The sequence below is a fragment of the Lutjanus erythropterus genome, chromosome 23 (genome assembly GCF_056507025.1).
Source record: "Lutjanus erythropterus isolate fLutEry1 chromosome 23, fLutEry1.hap2, whole genome shotgun sequence".
Lineage (NCBI taxonomy): Eukaryota > Metazoa > Chordata > Actinopteri > Lutjaniformes > Lutjanidae > Lutjanus > Lutjanus erythropterus.
Genome location: NC_139339.1, coordinates 3,308,945 through 3,334,789, shown reverse-complemented (window position 1 = coordinate 3,334,789; position 25,845 = coordinate 3,308,945). Strand labels below are relative to the sequence as shown.

Here is a 25,845-nt window from a genome sequence, read left to right as displayed (position 1 = left end):
TAATTGTATGTTTATGTTTTATTAATTTGAAATGGAACTTAAGATTAACACAAGATCTGCTCTCTTTCTGTTTGTCTTTTTGTCCTCTCTCTGCAGGTTGGTGACATCATAACACAGGTGGAGTCTGTGGATGAGCAGTGGATTTTGGGAGTTGTAGGCGGGAAGCGTGGGATCGTGCCTAAAAACTACATTTCGCTTCTCTGACGAGGAAATCCTGAAACAGCTGACGGAAAGCTGGGAAACTGACTCTGTGAGCAGGTCGGTGGGTTGGTTTTTGAAACTGGCGACGCCCGCCACCTCGTGACACTACAGAGAGTTTTCCTGTCAGCGGCAAACGGACGTGAATTCTGGTCCAGCGTTTCAGCGTTTTTTCCAAAAACTATTCGGGCGTTTTTTTAACGAAACGAAAGCGGCCGGCTGAGTTTTTATTGGTGACTAAATCTGAGAATTGGGAACTCCGAAGTGTCGCTTTGCTTGACAACCTTGACCTAACGTCGCCTTGGCAACTGGGACCTTGCTTTGCTCACTGTTGTCATGACGACCAAGAAGGGGAGGGACCTTTCGCTGCCTTAATGACAGAGTAAAACTGATGTTACGCCGTTTATTTTCATATCTGCATCATCCTGGTGTGTTGCGACTTCTTCCTCTGCGCTCTGGATTTGACTTTTCTCTTTTGTCCTGACCGGCCAGTGGACTCTACAGAAATCAAACCCTGGAGTCCTGGACTCATGTAAACGGTTCAGATCGACAGAAAACCATGGAAAAAATATATAATTTTATTATTTTGCGTCAGGATGCATTTTCAAAATCAGGCCAGCCTTCGGTATTTGAACTGAAAAGCTTCAGCTCATAACGTTCAGAGAGAAAGACTGATTCACTTCAGTCAGATCTGTTAAAACTTACATTTATCTTTAACACAGTGAACCATGAATAACATTATTCTCATCTGGAGGCCGAGGATATTAGAAAACTGAATAAAGTGGAGCTTTAAGCTGATCAGCTGCTGGGATGGGGATTGGAGCAGTAACAGGAGAGAGAGAGAGAGAGACAGACAGACAGACAGACAGACAGCAGAGAGACAGACAGTGAGGTGATCCTGAGCTGCAGGCAGGATGTCTGTTATCTACTGAAGCTTCCTGACAGGAGACACCAGCTGTGGCTTTGTGTTGTTGTTGGCACAGTTTTCCTAAACACTAAATGTTTTTAACTCGTAGTGCTGAAATGATCACTTTCGAGTCTGAAGATTTTAGCACACTGGGCCTCATGCATGAATGTTTTCTTACTTTTATTTAATATTTGTTCTTAAGTAAAGCAGTTGGAGGAAAATAAGAAAATCCTAAGATTCATGACGCGTCTGCAGGTCTGTTCTTACCCACCTGAGTACGTTGATGAATCGCGTTTGATCTTAAATTTGATACACGTGCCACAAAGTTTGCAGTTAGCAAATGAAAACGGCACAATAAATTCATATAAGGGCAGCAGAGTTAAGTGCCTTCTGCAAACCACAAAGCAACAAGCCAGTTTTGACAGGTGACATTAAACACAAAGAAAAGAAAACAGCAATGCAAAGGAAATGACATCGAAAGATGGACATGGAGGAACATGTTACAGCTTCATTACAGTGATTTTGAGGAGTTTCTCTGTCGTGGAGGAGTCGGTCAGCCGGGTCGGTTTTGTCTCTGATAAAGTAAATAAAGAGAAAAAAAAAAAAGAAAGTTGTTTGCAAGAACAATGTAAGATCAGATCTTTGCGTACGAATAATTCACGCATGAGGCCTATTGTGTGTTTAGTTAACATTAAAGCTGCAGTAGGAAATTTAAACATGCACAGTTGAAAACCCGTACATCTTTCTCAGCTTCCTCGCATCACTCCGCTAAGCTCCTCCCACCAAATGACACGCCGAACATGCATCCACATTTTGCTTGAAAAATTAAAACGTCAGCGGTTGTAATCAGCAGATTGATGTACTTTTTGTTCAGTTATGTCTGAGTCAGAGGTAAGAAAGACACGTAGAGCCCAGATGATCCTTGTTTGCACAGACTCACTGTGATTGGTTAGTTACACTCTGGTTAACCCTGACGAGTTGTTTGATTCAGACCAGTTTTTTGAAAAACTAGATGTAAAGGGGCACGTGCTCACAGATGCACTTTTTTCTTTTTTCCTTAAAGAAATCCATCCATTAAATATTGTTAGCGACACACGGTGGTCAAAATGAGTTATTTCAACTAAAATTATAATGAAATAATTTTCTCTACTGCAGCTTTAACCGTCAGAATGTTTTGCTTCATGACACTGTAGGTACCTGTAGCTATTTATAATTGTGTTGTTGTTGTTGTTGTTGTTGCACATGTTTTCACTGATAAATTCTTTTTAAAACGTTCCCTAAGCGTTGAAGCTTAACCCGGATCATTTTACACAGAGAACACTAAGGCTGGTTTCTAGGAACCGATCATCCGTCACCGCTGACTGTTTTCTAAAGCCTTTTCTAACTTTGCAGACGCATACGCAGTGAGGTGGAGGACAGTGTGAGCCGAACATTTTCAGATATGTTGCCAATGAAGAACGCAAAATAATGGAAGTTCATTTCTGCCAGTAAGTCATTATAATGAGAGGAGATGGAACAGTATGAAAAATTTCTATCATGATTATAGTGGTTAAAATTATCATGGTTATCAATGTGCACAAAATGTAAAAAAAAATACTGAAATCAAAAGTGTTTGCTTTGAAAAACCTCAACTAGAGCTGCACAGTTAATCACAGTATTATTGAGTTATTAAACTTTTAAGTCTTTGAGTCTTCTTTAAGTTCCTCATTATAATGACTCACAAGATCTTTTCTTACATCACAAAATACCCTAAAAGGTTTGGTGAAAAAGTCACGGTGAACTGGAGAGGAGTTCTGCGGCGTGTTTAAAGTATGATGCATGTTGGGAAATAGTTGGCAGTAATGTGAAGATTCATGTTTAACAGGTTTAAACACGCAACCGAAACCTGACACTAAGAGCGAGCAGCTCGATGACAGCCGCCAAACCAAAACACGTAAATAAAAAACAGCGATGGAGCTCAGTTTCACACCACAAACGTGGAACTTGTTGATTGTTGGATTCTTTATTTTGAAATTAAAGATGTTACATATCAAAAATGAGCTTTACAAAACCTAAAAAGAACATTTGGTACTTAAAGATATCATCATAAAACATGTTTATAGTTTATAATAGTTAGATCTAAATGTTGTATAAATACTTACAGAGTGAACCAGAAACTGTTTGCTGCCGAAGGTTAAAAGTTTTGACATTAAGGAAGTTAAACTTTGGTTCATGTTTGATTTCCTGCAGTGTGAGGCGGTGTTACTGACTGAACGTTTTCTCGTCACGGCGCGGCTCTTTGAGTCTTAAAGCTGAAGCTGTGGTTTTAAATATGTACTGTACTTCCATCTCTTCCATCTTTTCTCTCAATATATTTCCTGTGTTAAAAACACTTCATCTCAAAAGCAGCATCTCACGTTTCCAGACTGAATATACGAGTCGTATTCATCAAATTTCTGTTCTTATTAAAGATTAAACATGGAGTTTTTTTCTCTAAATGTGCAGCCAGCAAATTAATAATGATGAGGATGAATTTATTTGATTAAATTTATATTTCTGGTCGTTTATTTGACAAGTGAAGGTCCAGCGTTTTGCTCAGTATTACATGGATGAAAGGTGGGACTTTTAGGAAACATGACAGCCTCTCATTCCTGACATTTCTTCTTCCTTTGTCTTGTTTTAAATGTTTGAAGAGAGTCACTTTTTACAAACAACATCATCACAGCTAATTTGGTGGAAACACGTTAAAGAAAAAATCTTACATGTCTTTAATAGACTGTTTGTACAAATGTTGACTGTCACACTAAACTTATATGTGAGGGAGAAAGACACATTTATGAAATGCTTTGTAAGAGATATTTTCTGTATAACCAAACATTCCAACTTTTTAATACAAATAAAACTTTGAGACCTTTCAATAATAATTTTATTTTGTTTTGTTTAGAGTTGTTGCACTTTTTAATGCTTAAATATTTTGTTGTAGTACTCAGCTGTATGCCTTTTAAACAAAGTAAATTACAACTTTAACTTACAACTCATAATAATGACTAGAAGAATGACACCAAAGAAACATATGCTTTTACCATTTTATTATTTTAAATGTATTTAAAAGTACATCAAGTTACCACGATTGATCACATGATAATTGTTCACTAAACTGTCATCTTCAGAGGACAAACTTCTGATGCTGTACATATTAAAAATATCCAATAACAGAGAAAATATTCTTGTTCCTTCTTCTGAACTTGCTAATTAACAGTCACATCAATAAAAGTTGCTCTAATCAATTCTCACTGCGTTCAGAGGACTGGACAATATTCTGTAATTATCACAGAAAATAAAAGTTTAACAATCATACAAATTACTGATAATCAACTTTATACAACACCTCTTGAATAAATCTGTCCTGTCATTTGAGTTCAGACAAATCTGGTGTGTCACCATTAAAAACATTAAACCAAAATCTGTTTTGATCACGATCAGACAAACACACACATTCTGCCTTTGATTTAAAAAATGAACAAGAGGCCCAATAACTACAGACGCCATAGAAAAAAAAATCACCAAATTTCTTCCTGTAAGACTAAAACTTCACTCACTAGTGAACTACAACTGCATTCATGTCCTGCAGAGGTTACAGTCACTTTCTTTGATATTAACCTGTTCTCTTCCTCTTTAATAACTACTTGAGTTTACAAAACTCAGCTGTGTCTCCATCAGACCAACCAAGGAAAAGTCCAGCATGGAGAGGCTGAGTGAATGTGGTCTGGACTCTGTGGAGGAGAGTCATAGTTTCAGAGACGCTGTAGAAAGACAGAATACCTGCACTGTGATCCAGGTACACTCCTATTCTGGAGGATTTAGGGCCTGAGATGTTGGTTGTGTGGTTGTCATGTCTGAAGATATAACCACTGCCACAATATAATGCCCAAGACTTCTCATTGTATCCAAATGCACAAGCATTAACGTCCCCTGATCTGCTAATACTCTTGTAAGCAACTGCCACTTCAACATAACTGCTCTTCTCCACCTCCCAGTAACAACGTCCAGTCAGTCCTTCTTTACTCAAGACCTGACGTATGCCGATGAATCTGTCTGGATGTTTAGAATATGGTGTATTTTCTTCATTATATGTTATTTTTCTGTTCCCCTCTGATAAAACCAGACGGTTTTCTGCTGTGTTTGGATCCAGTGTGATTTGATGTGAATATTGTAAGAACTCAGTTCTGGTCGTGGGCTCCACAAAAGGCCACTTGTCATCAAGAACGGCCTGGATTTTGTCTCTGGCTTCAGTCACAGCTGCCATCAAGTCCTCAAAGTACTGCAGCTGATTGGTTTTTGGTCCTGGTGAGTCTGTAGACTCAGTAAGTCGTGACAGTGAGGGGTAATTGTGAAGAAACAGGGTGTGATCCTCTGTGTGTGACAGTTGGTTCAGCTCTGCGTCTTTCTTCTTCAGCTCACTGATCTCCTTGTTCAGTTTGTCTTGAAGCTTTTTGAAGTGACTCAGTTTAGTTTTCTGCTGGAATCTGATCTGCTGCTTCACATCAGAGCTTCTCTTCTCCATGACACGGATCAAGTCAGTAAAAATCTTCTCACTGTCCTCCACTGTTTTATCAGCAGAGCGATTGATAGCCTCCATCTCCTGCTGAAGAACCTTCACATCTTTCTCTCGGTCCTGGATTCTCTGCTGGAGTTTCTGCCGACTTTCACTGAGCTCCTTCTGTTTCTCTGCTCTTTCTGCTGCAGCTGAGACTGTGTCGTGGCCTTTATGTTCATCCATAGAGCAGAGAATACAGATACACTGCCGATCAGTGCGGCAGAAAATCTTCATCACCTCGTCGTGACGGGAGCAGATGGTGTCCTGAAGCTTAACAGAGGGTTCAACAAGTTTGTGTTTTTTGAAAGCAGGAGAATCGTAGTGAGGTTGGAGGTGTTGCTCACAGTAAGAAGCCTGACAGAACAGACAGGACTTGAGGGCTTTCAGCTTCTTACCACTGCAGAAATCACAGGCCACATCTTCAGGTCCAGCATAGCAGTGATCAGCTGGAGCAGCTTTGGGTCCAGACTTCTTCAGTTCCTCCACTAACTCTGCCAACATGGTGTTTTTCAGCAGGACAGGCCTCGGTATGAAGATCTGCCTGCACTGAGGACAGCTGTAGATTTTCTTCTCATCTTCTTCATCCCAGTGAGTTTTAATACAGTTCATGCAGTAGTTGTGTCCACAGTGAATCGTCACCGGATCCTTCAGTAGATCCAGACAGATCGAACAGCCGAATTTCACCTCGTCTGACTGATTTTCTTGCTGCGCCATTTCACCTCTCAACAGCAGAGAATGTCTCAACAGTTTTACTTTCCTCACAGCAAATTAAAGCGTCACACAGGAAACCAAGCCTTGTTTTCTTCCTCATTTGCATATTGACAGACAGTGACGTGGTCTGTGCGTCTTGCAGTTCACAGAAAGGGGCGGGATCCAGGAAATATGCAGTCAGAGTTTGTGTGTGTGTTTGAGTAAAGGAAATCTACAAAAAATCTACTTGCACTACTCACTGTCTTAACTCACTTACTGAACACATTTCAATAAAAAAGAACAACAGCTCACAAAAAAAAGAGTCTTTGATGAAACCTGTAGGACTTAAAGGAATAGTTCACCCAAAAACTAAATTTCAGTCATTATCTGCTCAGCCTCACGCTGATTGAAGGTCAGGTTTAGTTACAGAATCTCCCAAACAATGAAACAACAGAATAAAAACATAAAATACCTCCATACTGCTCGTCTGCTGTAATCCAAGTCTCCATAAGCACCAACATGACATGTTTACAAAAAAATGTTATTTACAGCATGTTCACGTTCACACTGTCTGAACTGTGTGTGTGTGGTGTGACGGTGTGCAAACAGCATGTCTGGACTTTACGAGACTTTGATTTAGGATTTTGGAGGCATTCAAAGTTTTTTTTCCAGTTGTTTTTTCCATTTGGAAAATGGTCACCATTGCCTTCCACTGTTTGGGAGATTCTTCAACACTGTTTTCCTGTGAAACTCCAACAGTTTTTTTTCGGACTAACAAAATAAACCCCACCTTTAATCAGCATGAGGATGAGTAGATAATGACTCAATCTTCATTTCTGGGTTGAACTATCCCTTTAACCATAATCCATCTAAACTCTGAACTGTACTCACCTAAAATCCTAAGCCATGCACATGACCACATGTCTCTGCCATGATAACCATCTTCTAAACATCATAATACACCTGACAATACACACAAGCATGTTTATTTATTTACTTGTTTATTGGTTTATTTCATTATTTTCTCCATGCAGACACAAAACATTAATATTTATTAATTTGTACTCTCCTCTTACTTTCCCCTGGTTTGTTTGAATCTAATTTCTCTCATATCTCTACCTTTATCATTCTTTTTTTTCTTCTTCTTCTTATCATGATTGTTGTTGTTGTTGTTGTTGTTGTTGTTGTTATTATTGTTATTATTATTATTATTATTATTATTATTATTATTATTATTATTATGTATTCATATTGGAGGTTCTCAGTTTATATACAGTACAACTGTTAGACTTCTGTTTGGTACCAACTGTGTCAGCAGTATTTACATCCTTCACTCGCTGTAAGTGGAAGCACAAATAAAATAGTGGAAAAAATATTCAGTTACATAAAAATGCTGCGCTCGAAACTTCACCTCAGATGAAGTGACAACAGATTATGTCTCAACAGTTGAACTTTCTTCACAGCAGATAAAGGCGTGACACTGGGAACGGAAACCTGATTTTGCTGCATTTGCACGTTGATCTGCTGTGATTTGCTTTGTCAGCTCTTGGACTTTTTATCAGCACCAATCCCACAACAGGCAGAGTCAGAAAGGGGCGGCACCAGGAAATATACAGTCAGAGTTTAACGGTTTGAGCAAAGGGAGGGGTTAACTGTTACATTGAAAGAAAAGGAGAAGTTTGAACCTTGGCTGCATTTATTACCCATATTTACACAGTCCGAACTTTAACAGCATATTCAGCACTTCATTAAACCTTCAGGACTGAACTCTTGTAATAAGGGGTTGTAAACAACTTCCTGTTTGAAAACACAGATTAGCTCTCAGGTGGTCAGTGGTGAAGCAAACTGTTTTTGCGCCCGTTCACGAGTTCAAAACCGAGTTCCTGCACTGCTGCTGTTGGGTGATAAGTTCTGGATCACAGTCGACGTTCCAGTTCATCCCAAACGTGTTGGACGGGCGTTGAGGTCGGGGCTCTGTGCAGCCAGTCAAGTTCGTTCACACCAAACTGGGAAAGTTTGTTGAAAATATAGCGGAAACCATTAGTCAGTGAATCAATAAGAAAATCAATAATAGATTTAATTACCAACAATTTTGATAATCTGTCATGTCAGTCATTATTCAAGCAAAGATGTCAAATACTTGCAGGTTGCACCTTCTTAAATATGAAGATTTGCTGCTTTTCTTTGTGATTTATAGCAGGCCTGGCCAACCCGCGGCTCCCGAGCCGCAGGCGGCTCTTTGCCCGGTTTCGAGCGGCTCTTACGTTCATGTCGAATTTTGTGTTTGTGTGTTTTTTACAGTACGTGCATATCACGCGCATGCGCGTTGACGCAAATGACTTGGAGGGAAACTCGTTGAGTAGTGTGTAGGCCTACCAAATTCACTGTCAAAATGGCAGGGAAAAAATGCACAGCAAAACGAAAATATGAAGATGAACACAGGACATTTTTAAAAGAGTGGGAGAGTTTATTTTTTTTTTCATTTCAAGGCTTCAAATCTTCAGCGGCACTTCAGTTCACTCCATGCTAACATCGACCAGGAATTTCCAAAGGGGACTGAACTTCACAAGCACAAGTTAGTCACTTTGAAAGGTCAGGCAGAAAAACAGACACAAGTGTTCCAAAAATTTATGAAGCAGTCAGAGACCGTAACGCTCGCATCATATAAACTTGCTTGAAACATTGCACGGGCTAAAAAGCCATACAATGAAGGGGAGTTCGTCAAAACATGCCTCAGTGACATTGTTGAAATCTTGTGTCCTGAAAACGACAAACTAAAACGAATGGTATCAGACATCCAACTGTCCCGCCACACGGTTGAACACAGAATATCAGACATTAACACGGCTTTTGAATCACAGTTGCACTCCGACCTTCAAGCCTGTGAGTATTTTAGCCTCGCATTGGATGAGTGTTGTGACATACAAGACAAGCCTCAGCTGGCAATATTTACACGGTCTGTGTCAAAAGATTGTGTGATCAAAGAAGAACTCCTTGAAATTGTGCCATTAAAAGACAGAACCCGTGGCATAGATGTGAAAGAAACAATGGTGGCTGCATTTGTAAAAGCAAATCTGCCCATATCGAAACTAACTGCAATAGCCACGGATGGAGCGCCAGCCATGATCGGATCTGTGAACGGGCTTGTGGGGCTGTGCAAAGCTGACCGAACTTTTCCAGAGTTTTGGAATTTCCACTGCATCATCCACATGGAGCAACTCGTGTCTAAATCACTGAATTTAGATAACGTCATGAAGCCTGTGATGGAAATTGTCAACTACATTCGCACACATGCGCTTAACCACAGACAATTCAAAAACCTCATCGCTTAGCTGGACCAATCCCTTCCAAGTGACTTGCTGCTGCACTGCACTGTGAGGTGGCTGTCAAAAGGCAAGGTACTTTGTCGCTTCTTTGAGCTTTTGGATGCTGTGAAACTGTTCATGGAAGAGAAGGATAAGCACTATCCCGAGCTCTCAGACCTTAAGTGGACTATGGATCTGGCTTTTTTGGTCGACATGCTGTGCCACTTGGACAGACTGAACCTGACCCTGCAGGGTAAGTCAAAAATACTGCCTGACCTGGTGCAAAGTGTGTTTGCGTTCGCCAACAAACTGAAGCTGTTCAAGACGCATATTCAGAAGAAAGATTTAACGCATTTTCCCACTCTGCTAAAAGCCAGTGGGCAAGTCACCAGCACTGTCCTGAATAAGCAAACAGCCAGATATGCAACAATGGTTGAAAACCTGTACGAAAGCTTTGTGACCCGGTTCCGTGATCTTCAACTGAAAAGGCCACAGATTACATTCTTTGTTGACCCGTTTAATGCGGAGACGGGCTGTTTGAAAACCCCGCTGGTCACAGATGAGGCTGCAGCTGAGTTGGAGATGATCGATCTTTGTGAAGAGGACCAACTGAAACCTGCTTTGAGAGAAGGGACCATTGAATTCTGGAAAAGTGTGCCAATGGAAAAGTACCCAAATGTCAAACGGGCTGCGCTTAAGATACTGTCAATGTTTGGGTCAACATACGTCTGCGAGTCTCTGTTTTCTACCCTGAAACATGTGAAATCAAAGCATCGCTCTGTTCTGACAGACACACGTGAAGGAATTGCTTAGAGTGGCAACAACTGACTATAAACCAGATTTGAAAAGGATTGTTGAGGGCAAGGAATGCCAGAAGTCCCACTAAGCAACATGCATGGTAACAACAACATGAGTTCCATAAAGCAAAGTCTGAGTGTGATGCAGAGTTTTTCATCAAAGAGCTTTAGTCTCTGCTTAAAGACTGAGATGGACTCTGCAGATCAGAGTTTAGCTGGCGACTGTTGTGGTGGTTGTATGAGGCGCAGGAGGGACCACAGATCTGAATGAAGGAGGGGTTTGATCTTCCTGATGCTGCGCAGGGAAAATCCACATGAGCCTTGAGGACCTTGAGGGTTAGTTGGTCTTCACTCATGATTCCCAAGTTACAGGCAGACTTTTCAGGCGAGAGCTGGGTCGATTCGATCTGGACATTGGTCTCTTGTTGGAGAGAGGGACCAGCTCGGATCACAAGGAGCTCAGTCTTGGAGAGGTTAAGCTGAAGGTGACATTTCTAGACTAAATGATTAGATGTGAAAATAATCGCAGATTAATTGATAATGAAAATAATCATTAGTTGCACCCCTAATTGGAACTAAGAGGCCTAAACCATGGAAAACAGTGGAGAACAAAAATTATTAAGAGTTGTCCATATACTTTTGGCCATAAAGTGCACTGCAGTCAAAAATTGTTTTACGTAGCGGTTCAGATTATCTGAAGAAGGAAAGAAGAAAGTGAGCAAAGATGTGATTTTTAATGATCTCACTGTATCTCATGACAAATGCAGTAAAAATAGAATCTGCTGTTAAGTTGGGAAATCAGTTTTAAATCAATTTATAAAAAAATTCATGTACAGTTGAAACAGTTTATCAATGAAGCAAGAAGACGACAGAAACAAAGACACGGCAGGTTAACATGATGCCACGGCATCAGTTTTTATTTTCACAGTTGATCGCATCGTTTTCGATCAAAATCAGGGTTTCTCTTTTCGCCGAACGCCCTGATCCCAACAAACATACATGTTTCATATCAACACACATCACATTACAGTTCATTGTTAGCATCAAAACATGTCTTCAAAACACTGTTGTTCTCACATCTCCTTCCACTTCAATCCAGGACTAATTTTCCTAAAAGCATCTCACAGAGGAACAAAAACGGCTGAGCTCGAATTTAGATTTTAAAATACTCAGAGTGCATCTTAATATCTGAGGAAACGACGCAGTTAATAGTCAAAAGTTTTGTGTGTTTTAGTGATCAGGTTCAGAGTTCAGTCTAGTTATTCCAGAAACTGGATTGTTTTCAAAATAAAAACATTTGAGAATCTTTGTGCTGAAAACGTAGATCAAATTTTTATGAAATGATTCAACACGAATCACAAATCAGCTTCAGATTTAGAGATTCCTTTTAGGAAAACCAGCCCCGTTTGTTTCAAAATCCTAATTTATCTACTGCACTTAATAAAAAAAAAATTCAGTTCTTGTCTAAAATGAGGCATGATGTGAAATGATCAAACACACACACACACACACACACACACACACACACACACACACACACACACACACACACACACAATGCATTTGATAAAAACACACACAAAGGGCCTAATAACTGCAGCCACCCCGAGTCAAATCAGTCTGAAATCCACTCAGTTACTTTGAGAGTTTTACAACAGACGGATTGTCTCTGAAATGCTCGTCTCCACCCGCCTGTGAAGGTGAGGTCATACTTTGAGTAATTTGACTGTAGACTTGCAAAGCCGGTTGATCAAGGTTCTGTATGTAATTAAAATCAGTTGGTGTCCACAGTCTGTTTGAAAAATGCATTTTGGCAGCCAACTGTCAATATTTGGACATTAAAATACTTTTGCATGTATCAAAAGGAACACTTTAACAATAAAAAGTTTAATTTATGTGATTGACTTAAAGTAACAATAAGCCAACAGTCTTTACAAGAAATGAACTGAAATAAATCTCCAAAACCTGTCTGACACGAAACACAAAACGAAAAGGATTTCAGCTGCTTGTTGATCTCGGTGTGGCTGCATCGCTAACAGCATCAACAGAAGGCTCCTTTTGGTTTGGTATAAAGCAAAGAGAAAAGAATTAAGACTACTGGGTTCATAGCAGGCATAGAAGGTCAAAGGCCGAGCCACCGATTCAAAGAGTTTGACTGCTGTTGCAGGTCTCCTTCAGAGCAAACAGTTAATGATAGTTATGAGGAAATGGATCATTAACGTCACTGCTGATAATTAGTGTTACCGTGTTAATTAGAGTTAGCAAAGAGACAACTTTAAAACGATTCATTTTTCCTGTCATCTGAAGTTTTGCCGGCTGCTTCACAATGTTGAAACTGAACTTCATAACCAAAAGTATGACAAAATACACTTGGCCAGAATTCAAACTTTTTTTTATGTTGTGTTCTGCGGATGACTGAGATTTTCAGAGACTTTTTTCAGAATGATTTTGTCATTTGTCATTTTGTCATAGTCTTTTTTTTTAATTATTGCTTTCACATAATTTGTTTTCTCTCAGTTTGGTAAAAAAAAAAAAATATATATAATGAAAGAAAACTGAGAATTTAAATCTCTCCATCAAGACTAAAAACCCGCTGGCGGAGAATGGCGCACATCAAAACATCTGCCCCGATACATTTTGAATGTAAAACCCCACACAGATGGTTGCAAGGCGTGCGCCGGCGCTCGCCAATGCGCCACCCTGCGATACTTTGCTCTGCTGTCCAATTTCCAATGTCTCCTGCTGGTGGTAGGATCGGCACTCGATGCACATCATGTGACATATGCCAAGCATCATCTAGCACCATGCTGTGTTGGCCAATCGTACGTATACAAGAGAACATTTCCGGTAGATTACTACATTATGTAAATGCTGAATTTCTGCTGTTAACCTCACGATGAACGCAATTACACAAAAATCTGGACAAATCTGAAAGAGATGCTGCTGATGAGCTGGTTAGAAATAAAAATTTGAGACAACCGTAATTTTTGTGCGCCGTGATGCGACTATATTCATAGCCCCCCCTGTGGAGAAAAGCGGTCGTGTTTCTACCACTATAACCACAAAATATAATCGCTTGCTTTAAGCAGCACCACGGTGTCTGCAATCTACATTTTTAAAGTTCCTGGGGAAATAAAACCAATTAGCACCTGGGATGCTAATAGTATGAACCTAAACAAGCTGTTACCTTTTCTTTTGCAGTGATGTAGTCATTTTAATGCCAGAGCTCGCCTCCCGACGTGCAAATGTTCTCCTCGACACTGTTTTGCAGCAGCGCCATCACTGCATCCTGGGCTTAGCGTCGCCCATGTTTGTGGTTAAAGAAATGCAAACCTTTTTAGCAGAATGTGTGTGTGTAGCTAAACTTTTCTCCAGCACTGAGCGCTGTGGACAGAGGGTCTGACTGCGCGAGATTACAGGCGCACCAACTGTTTAGCCTGATGCGCTTTGACAATGCATTTTTAAAGCAGTCGCGCCAGTAGTGATGCATCTTCGTCTAACTGTCTTGAAAGCGTTTTTAAAGTTCCCACAGTCGTCCGCTCAAAATCTGCAACATAGCTTCAGCAGCACATCAAGGCCAAACCACAGACATCTACGCACAAATGCTGCATTAACTACTTCGGCTTGTTGCTACATTACGTCGCCGTCGCTGCCTTTTTCGTTAAATCAAGACTGACTGGTGAACAAACATGTAAACAAGGGAGCTGCCGTTTTTCTGTGTCTCACAGAGGGGGGTGATAAAGGGTTTATAATCTACTTGGAGTAAGTTAAAAAGGGTTTTTTTTTCTTACTCCACGCCGATGTGCAGACGTCTATGGGCCAAACTCTTAATCAGTGGCTCGGGCCAAAGGTCAAGGCCATGGAAAGGTCGTGCTAAGTTCAAAGGTCATGGTAAGGTCATAACACTGCATCAGGTCAACACATTTATCCAGATGACGACTGACACTTCTATTCAAGTTTTAAAAAGCTGACCTCCTTCCTTTGATGCAGACACACACACACACACACACGAACCTCATACTTTCCACATGATTTATAGTTAAAACATTACACTGTGGAAATCTCACACACGCTTATTTACACACACACACACACACACACACACCTCCTTCATCCTCAGTGATTCATATAACCAGTAACATCAACAGACAACATGGCGGATGTGTGGATGGAGCGATATGATTGATAAATGACCCACTATGTCACGTCTCACAGACACATGACCATATAAGGAAAGAGATCCTTCACCGTGTCCAGGCCTTTGTTGCTAGGCAACTTCTGCAACCAGACGTGTCAGAGGCTCGACTTTAAGGTAAGAACTCTTTCATTACAGTTCGTCAGCAGCCCTAAGAAAACTTTGATTGTTTTATTCTGCCTGTTTTTTATTTGAATCAAGAGCTAACAAGGATAAATAAAAATCATCAGTGGTGGAGGAAGTACTCAAATACTTCAATTAAGCAAAAGTACTGATAAAGTGGTGTAAAAATACTTAATTCTGCATCGAAGATGTATGTTAAAGTATGTATCACCAGGAAAATACACGAACATGTACCCAACCTGTTTACTTTTCTTCTTAAAAACAAAACTTAAGTCTTTGACTTTTTTAAAACAGAAAAGACTGTATTTTAAAGATTGTTGAGTAATTTCATTTATGTGAAAGTTAATTATGGTTAATAATTTAGATTTTCAATTATGATCATTTAATTTTCAAGCACTCAAATAATAATAAATCAGGGTCGCAGCTCACTGTAAGCAGTTTTATAAATAAATTTTGGGGATTTCTAAAACTTGACAATTCAAATTTATCTAAAGAGAAAAGAAAAAAAAGTTCACTTTTTTAAAACTTTATATTTGTGATGTATATTAAATTTAGTGATGCCAGTGAAATTCTGAGATTTCTTTTTTTTTTTTTTTTTTTTTTTATTTACAATGTAGACATTTTGTCTGAGGAATGACTTTTAGGATAACCGACTAATCAACTAATTGATTACTTGACGTTAAGGCTGTCAGATAAATGTAAAAGAACAATATTTCTCTCTGAAATGTAAAGTAGAAGCAGGAAGTCTCGTGAAATGGGACTACTCAAGTAAAGGACTAATACTTATACAGTATCTAAATACAGTATCTGAGTAAATGTTCTCTGTTACCTTCCACCACTATCTATGTGAGAAATCATGTTTTAATTCGTTTGCTCGGGAGGAAAAACAAGGTTTTCTCAGGGTGCTGACACGTCATGTCTATGATGATTTCTTTTCATTGTGGTATTTCTTTTTATTTTATGTTTTTTCAAACTGCTACTGTTTCCCTACTTCACGACTGACTCACACAGACAGACACCAACAGACAGAGTGATATTTACAGTATGTACAACGTATTTTATCCTCCGTTTACTGCAGGCGGGAGGAGAGGCAGGGAGCTCTGGGGTTGGACTGGAACTTGCCCGTCACCTCAGTCATACTGCAGGTAGGAACCTCGAAAGGTTGTTGAAAGTTTTTTTTTTGTTTTGTTTTTTATTTTTTAATGTGAGGTTTGGAAATCACTCAGTAAATTTGAGTTACAGTACGAAGCCTGGAGAGAAGGTGAAGGACGGGTGTTGGGTGATAGAAAGTGTCCTTAACAGCAGTAGAGGGGGACACTGACTCTGTGTAGATAAGGCTCATCGTTTTTATTTATTCTGAATATTCTTTTAAAAGTTAATGGTTTTGATAAAAAAAAAAAAAAAAAGTGGGAACATAAAATCTGGATAAATGATAGTTGAAAGTTTGGGAAAATGCTTCATGTCTCTCCAAAAGTTAGGTGAGAAGGTGAGAGCCGGGAGGTGATTAGCCTAGCTTAGCATAAAGACTGGAAACAGAGGGAAAAGGCTAGCTTGGCTCCAAAGGACGTCTTAAAAACACCCTAAAAGCTGACTTGCTGTCAACGTACCGTGTCTTGTTTCTTTAATCTGTTTGCAAAATTGTAAAAACAACACTGAGGTTTTATGTGGAGTTACCACGTGAGCTTATTCAGGCATCGTCAGAATAATACGCAAACGAGAACTAGTCTGGAACCTCTCAGGTCCTTTGCAGTTTCAAAGAGGCGCAGACCAAAATGCCTCTGGACCCAACTGGAAAGACCTACAACAACCAGAGCGACGAAACATACGACGTAATGGCGCTTGGTTTCCGATCAGGCCACAAAATGACGGCAACCTTTCTTACAGCTAAATGTTCTGGGTACTTTCTGGGCCAAAAATTGTCAAAGTAGTAGTAGAATCTTGATCAGTGTTTGATCAGCACTCTCTAGTTTGGCAGTTTGATCTGAGGTTAGGGAGCTTCCATTGGAAACCGGCAGCCATCATCTCATAATAAAGCTAAACGGTACAGTTCTGGAAACTTTTTAGGCAAAAAATAAACAACATAATATGAGAATCTTGTTCTATAATTTGATCAGCACTGCCTAGTTTGACAGTCTGATCAGAGTTTTGGGAGGCCGAGGCGTTGTGTTGGACAGACCTGGCGACTGGACGCAATTAGACAGATCTACAACCAGTTTTAGCAGTGAAACATGCAACATGTGACTTTTCAAATCTGGACCAGTGACTCTCCTCTGTCAACTAATGTATAAAAGCCACCCCATATAAAGCTAACGGTAGGATTGACCCAACTGGATCCAAACTTGGTGGTATTCTGTCTAAATGGACAAGAGCACAGTTTTTGTGTATAGATTCAAGGAAATATACATGTTAATTTGTGAGCTTTAGGGGTGCCAATATGCCGACTTTTGAACTTTGAGCAATTCTTTTAGCCTCGTTTGGTCTTTAGGCTAATCTAGCTCCATACTTTATGCACAGGCATGAGAATGCTACATAATTTCTAATCCAACTCTTGGCTAGAAGGCATATTTCCTAAAATATCCCTTTAAACCAATCTGCTCCTTTTCAAAAAGGAGTGTAAACTGAAAACAATGAGCCTTATCTATCTATAGATCTGATGACAAGTGCTGGGGTCCGAGAAGCCGAACCTGTGAAAGAAAGGGCTGAGATTTAGGATAGTAAGAGGAATTCATCAGCAGCGTAAACAGGCACAGTACTCAAACATCTCCTGGGGTTGGTGGGTGCCAGGTAGAACAAATGAAAAACGTCCTTCAGGTCAGCGGAAGGAGAGCTGGAGGGTAAAGGCAGGAGAAGTGGGACGTTTCCCCAGAATAAATGGAAGACATCCTGGTCGCAAAGCGGCAGGGATTACAGAGAAAATAATCCCTAAACCAGAGGGAACGTTTGTTAATGAATCAGTTGTTTGTAATCCTTATGAAAGTGGTTTGAGGCCTTTTCCAGAGCCTCTGAGTTAAGCGTCATTCTGACCAGAGGTAAGGGCCATTTTCACGAAATGGGTCCAGACCCATGAGACACTGGGTGATGTAATGCAGGATGTGTCCAATAGCACCTTCATGGTGTCCCAGTGTTGATATGGTGCGTGTCCTTCAAGCAGCAGTGAGGTGACTTCATTAGTGTCTCGCTAAACATTTATTGAAGCTCATCAAAGAGAAATACTTTTCCAGTGCAGCAGCAGAGACGGGACTTTTGAAAGTCATCAGCAGATTAAATGCTGGTCTAGACCAGAGATGAGGACCGTTACAGTGAGATCAAAAACAATGGAGGATCTGATTTATTTCCAGTGTCCGAGACTAAAGGAGAGGAATCCTGTTCAGTTTCCAGTCGATGAAACAGAATGTCTTTAAATACCAGCGGGAGGGAAACTTATTTGGTGTCCAGTAGAAGCAACAAAGCTGTCCTCGACTAGAGGCAAGGGAACTTGGCTTCCAGTAAATTAAGAACGTGGACAAAACAGGTAGAGTTCTCGACCAGCGGTTAGAGAACTTGTTTGTTTCTAGTTGGTAAAATGGGGCATTTTCTAGTCCAGAGCTTAGGGAGTTTATTTGGTTTCCAGTGAATGAAAAGGGATGTTTACGTAAAAACATTTGGTTTCCTGTGGAAGAACAGGTTGAGTTCTAGGATGGATTCTGGGGAATTTGTTTGGTTTCAATCAAGAAAGTGGAAGAGCAAGCTGAGTTCTTGACCACAGGTCAGGGAACTTGTTGGTTTCCAGTTGATAAAAGGGGATGTGTTCTCTAACAAAGATTACGGAACTTATTTGGTTTCAAATGGATAAGACAGGATGTGTTCTAGACTGAGCAGGCGAGGAAGCTCACTTGGTTTCACTGGAAGAACAAATTAAGTTCTAGAGCAGATTCTAGTGAATTTGTTTGGTTTCTTGTATGCGACACGGAACATGTTCTAAACCAGATATGAGAGTGCTAATTTGGTTTCCAGTTGATAAAAAGCAAATGTTCTAGAACAGAGGTGGGGGACCTTGTTTGGTTTCCAATAAATTAAATATGATACATTCTTCACCAGAGGAGAGGGAACTAATTTGGTTTCCAGTTAATAAAAAGGGACGTAATCTAGACCAGAGATGAGGGAACTAATTTCATTTCTAGGAGACTGAACAGGATGGACTCTAAACCAGATCTGAGGGAACTCGGTTTTCAGTAGATTACACAAAAAATGAGGGAACTGGTTTGGTTTCTAGAAGAAGAAACAGGGATTCTTGACCAGAACTGAGGGAACTAATTTGATTCCCAGTAGCTTAAACAGGACGTACTCTAGACCAGACGTGAGGGAACTTGCTCAGTTTTCAGTAGATAAATGGAGATGTGTTCTAGATCAAAAATGAGGGAAAAAGTTTTGATTTCCAATTGAAGGACTGGGGAATCAAAACCAGAGGTGAGGGAACTAATCTGGTTTCCAGTAGATCAAACAGGATGCACACAAGACCACACTTGAGGGAACTTGCTCAGTTTTCAGCTGATGAATGGGGGTGAGTTGTAGACCAAAAATGAGGGAAAAGGTTTGGTTTCCTGTAGAAAAAAACAGGGATTTTAGACCAGAGGTGAGGGAACCAACTTGGTTTCCAGTAGGTTAAACAGGATGCACACAAGACGACGTTTGAGGGAAGTCGCTCAGTTTTCAGTAGAGGAATGGAGACGTGTTCTAGACCAAAAAGGCGGAAACTGGTTTTGACTTCCAGTAGAAGAATAGGGGATTCTACTCAAGAGGTGAGGGAACTTTCAGTAGATCAAACACGATATATTCTGTTCAGTTTCCAGATAACGAAAAGGAACGCGTCCAAAAACAGCAATGAGGGAACTTGCTTGGTGGGATGTTTCGTGGTTCTGATTTGGGAGAAGTCATTTGGTTTCTGGTCCCAGATGGTGATGGACTTGTTTGGTTTCAGAAAGAGCAAACAGGATGTATTCTACGCTGCAGGTGATGAAACTCGTTAAGTCCTGAACTGGAACGAACAGGACAGGTTTTGGACCAGGCTTGAGAGTCTAGTTTCCAGGATGAATGTGGTTTAAACAAGCAAGCAGTGTTGTGTTTGGTTTCCAGTCTGTGAAAGAGGATGTGATTTAGACCAGAGGTGAAGGAACTTGTTTGGTTTCCAGTACTGGGGATTCGGGCTCTGGTTCCAGTGCTTCTCCACTGGTCTGTTCTTCAGCGCTGCTCACAGTGTTGGAGTCTACAGGAGCCTCATCCTAAACAAAGTTAGCACAGATTGAGTACTCAGATTACTTCCCCCCCCCTATAAATTGTAATTTACTGGTTTTATGAGTTACTGTAATTGAATTTGGAAGTTTCCAAAAAGTTACAGAAAGAAAAGAATCTGGCTGGTGTTACTGACAAAAAAGAAGAAGAAGCTAACGGTTTTTGTTTTAAAATGAGGAAACAAAAGTAAGGCGTCACCATAGAACACAGTTATTTCTGCTTTAAGAAACAAAAAAAAGTTCCTAAAACCAGAGCGAAAAAAACTTGGTTCCTCCTTTGTCATCTATATATATAGTGTGTGTGTGTGTGTGTGTGTGTGTGTGTAGTATTAGTGTGTTCACATGTTTGTGTGTGTGCTCTTACCGTCACCCAGGGGTGTGAAAGGACCTCCTCGGCAGTGAAACGGGTGTCCACGTTGACCTGCAGCATCTGACTAATCAGCATCTGAGGAACAGGTCATGTGACTGTTAGCAGCCTGAAGTAAACTGCCTTAATTCATGTTCTGTTGAATTTACTGGAAAAAGATGCCTAGTAGGAACATCACCACACAATATCACTAAAATCTGTGCTTTTTGGAGGCTTATAAATGTTTTGAATTCATTATTAATCAACACAAGCCATGTTTCCATCCAAATGTATTGCTAACTTTAACCGATTTTTGAGTAAACTGGCAAAAGAAATGTGAGTAAAGGACACAACAAGATCTCAAACTGAAAAAATATGTATAAAATAGATGAAATAAGACATTTCTGTTCAAAATATGTTTAACTAACTTTTATTAAATTGTGTACAGTTTGTTTTTTAGTTTACTGTAAAACCTGTATGTCTGACTCTCCCCACAACATGTGAACGCACCATCTGACGACGTGTTCACTGTCAGTAGGAGTAACTGGTACCTTTGCTGGCAGGCTGATGGTGTCCCAGTCCGGAGACGGAAACTCCAGCTTCCCCCTGAGGATCTGATCAAACAACTCCTCCTGGACATTATTCTCACTGAGGAGAGGAAGAGGAGGGACAGAGGAAGAGGAGGGACAGAGGAAGAGGAGGGACAGAGGAAGAGGAGGGACATGCTGGACCTCAATGATCAGTCAGTGACATGAAAAAACACGTAATATTCAATATGAGACAAAATAAGACACTATATTAGTAAAATGCATGAATTATTTAACAATGCAGGACGAGATGAACAAAATCTATTTGACATTGTTGTTTATTAATTAATGGAAAACTTCGGATAACACTTTATTTGAAGGGGTGCGCATAAGACTGTTATTACACTGTCATAACCATGACACGACACCTGCCATCAACATGAAGGAATCTTTGTGCATATTTATGACTGTTGACACAGCGCGTGTCATTTGGCCTGACAGTTATGTTAATGCAAAGTTGACACTGTTTGAGATCACTGTGTTTGTTATGGCAACTTGACATTAACGAAGAAGTTGTAAACATGATATAATGGTCTCATGACAGCCGATATAACGACCAATGACATGTGACAGTGTAATGCCATGTGAACACATAAAGCTAAAAAGTTTCTTTAAGTTTGATAATTAGGCTTGTTATGGCATGCTTATGACAGGTAATGTCTTGATCAATGTCAAGTTGTCATAACAGAGACACTGTTGTCTTGATTAATATCAAGCTGTTATAACTAATACATTTCAAATAATGTCAACTTGGCTTTCCTTCATGGTCATGACAAGTGTTATGTCATGGTTATGACAGTGTTATGTCAGTCTTATGCACACCCTTTCCAGTAAGGTGATACCAAACTTTATCCACACTGACCTTCTGAATGGAGGGAATCCACACAGCAGGATGTAGGTGATCACTCCCGCCGCCCAGATATCCACCTTCAGACCGTAGCTACACACACACACACACACACACACACACACACACACACACCAGTTTAATATGAGTGTTAATTAACTTCTTATTCTTCCCAGAAACTGTCTCTCAGCTCTTCTCGTCTCTCACCCGGTCTCAGCGATGATCTCCGGGGCGACGTACGTCGGCGTGCCGCACACAGTGTACAGAGGTCCCTCCACCACCGTCGCCAAACCGAAGTCGCCCAGCTTCAGGGATTTAGTGCCGTCTGGATACTCGCACACCTGCAGCACACAGAAACGAACACTTCAAATACACACAGTGTGCTTCTGTCGTGTATAAAAACGAAAATCCAGGTGAGCTGTTTCCTCCTGTTAATCTAACTGGCTTAAAGGCTTAAATTTCCCAAAATGTCAAACAAAATAAAAGCCCAGCTCCCAAATCAGGTGTTTTATTTTGTATTTCTTCTGTTTTGGTTAGTATATATTTGTGTGTGTGTGTGTGTGTGTGTGTGTGTGTGTGTGTGTGTGTGTGTGTGTGTGTGTGTGTACCAGCAGGTTCTCTGGTTTGATGTCTCGGTGGACGATGTTCATCCTGTGCAGGTACTTTATGGCTCCGGCCAGGTTGAACACCATGGCGCTGGCGTCACGCTCGCTGTACTTTGTGGACGAGGTGATGGCGTCAAACAGGTCGCCGCCCTGAACGAGACAGAAGCATGAAAACGGTAATTCTTCTCACACGGGGCAAAGAAACAGAAACGGGGAGAAGAGAGGAAGAAAAAAAACAGGAAGCGGCACCTTGACGAGCTCCATGACCAGGAACAGCTGACTGGGCGTTTCATCCACCTCGATTAACTGGATGATGCTGGGATGTCGAACTCGCCGCAGCACCGCCACTTCATTTTCTATCAGATGCTCCTGTTCGTTCACACACACACACACACACACGCTCATTTGTAATTGGCTGAAGGTTGTGTGTGACCTCTGAGGTCTGCTTTAATTACTGGAGGCTATAAATCATGGTTACCTTCCCGCAGCAGCGAGCTTTATCGATGATCTTCAGAGCGTACTCCTGTCCCGTCGACCTGTCAATCAAACAACACAAACTTTAACAGTCGTCCATTAATCTGGACTGAAAGTAACTGAGACTGTCGCTAACAAACTGTTGTTAATAAAATAATAAATGTCATGATTTCATCTTCAAATGTCTTGTTTTATCAGACACAGAGTCCAAAACCAAAAGTATTCATTTTAAGATTATATAAAACAGAGAGAAGCAGGAAATCCTCAAACTTGAAAAATGTTTGTCATTTATTAACTTTCTGTCATTTAAGAGACTAATACTTTTTAAATTAACACAAATAATGATTTGATACTGAAGTTAAAAAGTGTTTCTACTTTTGTGGGAAACCAATCAGACATGATTCACTGTTTTATGATGAAATACTCCTTTTTAAAATCCTTATAAACTGGATATGCTGTGGACGAGTATTAGAGAGAGGAGGAAGATTTATTTTACTTTGCATTATAGTCAAAATGTCAAAAATAAAGTCGAAAAAGAAATCAAAATGTTGAATAAGGCTGGAAAAAGTTGACAAGTCAAATAAAGTCAGAAATAAAGACAAAACCTTGAATAAAGCCAAAAACAAAATAGAAATGTCAAAAATAAAGTTGAAAACAAACTTGAAGTGTTGAATAAAGTAAAAATAAAGACGCAACATCTAATAAAGTCAAAAATAAAGTTAAAATGTCAAAAATAATGTTGAAAACAAAGTCAGAATGTTATGCAAAGCTGAAAATAAAGTTTAAGTGTCAAAGAAACACAAAAAGTCAAAAAAATTAAAGTCAAAAAGTTTGAAATGTCAAAAAATAAAGTTGAAATGTTGAATAATAAAGTCCAGAATAAAGAACCTTCAGTATCGGGGCCAGACTTTATTCTCAAAATTTTGAAATCATTTCTAACATTTTGACTTTATTCCAGACTTTTCAACTTTATTCTTGAAATTTTGAAGAATATTTACAGTATAAGATAATTCAGATTTTAACTACATTTATATTAAATATACTATATTTTCCGTGTATTCTGTTATTGTTATTCTATATTTTTATGATTATTTGCTGGTGCATTAATTCAGACTTGTTTGTAAAGTATGAACAGCCTCTAAACGTCTGTACTGTTAATACTCTTTATTTAAACAGTGATATCTGGAGCGACCTGAACTTTCCCGTGTTGATGCTCCTCACCTCTCCACACACTCCTTCACCACGGCGAAGTTTCCATCCCCGATCACTTTCCCCACTTGGTACTTCTCGTTGATGATGGAGGAGGAAACGGACCGATTCCCGTTCACTGTGAGGAGGAGGAGAGAGATTTGTGGGTATTTATTCAGGGCGCTGGCTTTTATTCTTCACTGATTTTAGTCCAGTTCGAAGCCGTGACCTTTACAGAACCGGCCGGCTCCGTGAAGTTCCAGAGTTTGACAGATTTTATTAAGAAGTTCACTGTTGAACCCAGAAACTCAAAGGTTCTCTGTCTTTTCTGCTTCAGAGTGTTTTGACTTTCAAACACTCGGGAGACCAGAGACTCGAGGCTTTCAAGCTGCAGGGGGGATGTTTTTTCTTTTTTTCTTTTTTTTTTCTGCTTTTTCTTGGGATGCTGTTTTTAAAAATTCACTTAGATACTAAAAACCCAAAGCCTGAAAACTTCCAAGCAGCTGTCCAAAGCTGTGTCATAAATGTTTTTTTTTTAAAGTTGCATCCTTGGTTTCTTACTTCTTGGTTCCATTTTTGGACCAGTGACTTTTATTAAAACCTCACTTTTAGATAACTCTGCCAGCAGACCATCGAAACATGATTTTGTTTTAAATTATCCTTTTGCTTTCCTGCACTTATGCCTTGAAAACTGCAATTTCTTTTGTTTTTCACTAGATGACGCTATTTTCTCACCTCTGCTGTCAGTTTCAGTGAGACTTTTCTCTCGTTTCTCTCTTTTCTCTCATGCTCCGTGTGTGTGTGTGTGTGTGTGTGTGTGTGTGTGTGCGTGTGTGTGTGCGTGCGTGCGTGCGTGCGCGTGCGTGCGTGCGTGCGTGCGTGCGTGTGTGTGTGTGTGTGTGCAGCTGCAGAGACAGAAACTGAACTGAGAATCAACAGTCCACCTCTCTGTCCATTTTCATCACGTAAACAAGCCGACATTTAAAGGGTTAAAATCCTGAAACTGAAGATGAAAATGTTTTTCATGATAAAGATTTTTTATAAAATGATTCTTATTGTAAAAAAGTTTTTTGGAACAATACATTAATATCATATTTATATTCATATTAATAATAAAGCCTCAAAAATGGACTGAAGGAGTAAATTAGTTTATCAAATTTAAAATCTGAATCTGCACAAAAATATATAAAAATGCATTAAAATCAGCGCGGCTGCTAATAACTGACATATAACTGTTATAACCCTCCTCAAGAAAATCCAAGTGGCACTTAGTCTCTTGTTTTTATTACTGTGTTTTTTTTTCATTAAAAAAACAGCAACATGTAAACAAGCTGGCATTTAAAGAATTTTTAAATTTATTAATTTAAAATCCTGAAAATTAACATGAATCTATATTTTTATAATCAACACTAAAGTTGGATGTAAATATATATATACATATATATAAAAATGTATCATATTTATATTCATATTAATCATAAAGGGCCCCAAAATGTACCAAAGGAGTAAATTCAGGATTTTTTAAAGGATGCTCTGAAGATTAATGTAATAATCTATTCAAGGGCATAATAATTAATAATTCTATTTCAAGGGAAGGTACTGCAATACATGTTTGAGTTTTGAGCCCAATTCAAACTCTTGAACTTTGAAATAAACTTTAAAAAGTTTTGCTGACCTATAATGTTTGGCTGAGATGATTTACTTTTCTTCATTTGAGTTTTAGAAAACTGGTTGCAGTGA

The 25,845-nt window shown here is 39.6% G+C and overlaps 3 protein-coding genes and 1 long non-coding RNA gene across 8 annotated transcripts in view; 2 read left to right on the top strand and 2 right to left on the bottom strand.

Annotated features, from left to right (window-relative positions):
• Positions 1–21,093, top strand: part of LOC146305386 (uncharacterized) — a 48,548-nt gene extending 27,455 nt beyond the window's left edge. The window contains exons 17-20 of one of the 5 annotated variants that reach the window (XR_014769121.1): positions 2,498–2,592; positions 14,689–14,785; positions 15,870–15,936; positions 20,433–20,870. Coding sequence is in view for 2 of the 5 variants with exons in the window: in XM_084712757.1 (XP_084568883.1) it covers positions 97–204 (108 nt within the window). In the remaining 3 variants the exon portion in view is untranslated. Of the gene's footprint in view, positions 1–96; positions 4,009–14,688; positions 14,786–15,869; positions 15,937–20,432; positions 20,871–20,967 lie in introns of those variants that run through there. The other 4 variants (XR_014769120.1, XR_014769119.1, XM_084712758.1 and 1 more) reach the window with 4 other exon arrangements.
• Positions 4,161–6,790, bottom strand: LOC146305387 (tripartite motif-containing protein 16-like). The gene has a single exon (XM_084712776.1). The coding sequence runs from the start codon at positions 6,393–6,395 to the stop codon at positions 4,767–4,769; it is 1,629 nt and encodes a 542-aa protein (XP_084568902.1). The 5' UTR covers positions 6,396–6,790; the 3' UTR covers positions 4,161–4,766.
• LOC146305379 (serine/threonine-protein kinase DCLK2-like) overlaps positions 19,725–25,845 on the bottom strand; it is a 55,891-nt gene continuing 49,770 nt past the window's right edge. The window contains exons 8-16 of the mRNA XM_084712946.1: positions 24,139–24,244; positions 22,922–22,979; positions 22,693–22,812; positions 22,447–22,593; positions 22,046–22,179; positions 21,854–21,931; positions 20,956–21,052; positions 20,423–20,503; positions 19,725–20,049 (exon numbers count right to left, since the gene is read on the bottom strand). Coding sequence (XP_084569072.1) covers positions 19,924–20,049; positions 20,423–20,503; positions 20,956–21,052; positions 21,854–21,931; positions 22,046–22,179; positions 22,447–22,593; positions 22,693–22,812; positions 22,922–22,979; positions 24,139–24,244 — 947 coding nt within the window. The 3' untranslated portion in view covers positions 19,725–19,923. The remainder of the gene's footprint in view (positions 20,050–20,422; positions 20,504–20,955; positions 21,053–21,853; positions 21,932–22,045; positions 22,180–22,446; positions 22,594–22,692; positions 22,813–22,921; positions 22,980–24,138; positions 24,245–25,845) is intronic.
• Positions 24,104–25,154, top strand: LOC146305385 (uncharacterized). Its single transcript, XR_014769148.1, has 2 exons — positions 24,104–24,268; positions 25,011–25,154. It is a non-coding gene; the product is annotated as an uncharacterized LOC146305385 (long non-coding RNA).

What these genes read in the sequence shown, in the direction of transcription:
- LOC146305387 (XM_084712776.1), bottom strand. Translation starts at nt 6,395, where the DNA reads ATGGCGCAGCAAGAAAATCAGTCAGACGAGGTGAAATTCGGCTGTTCG.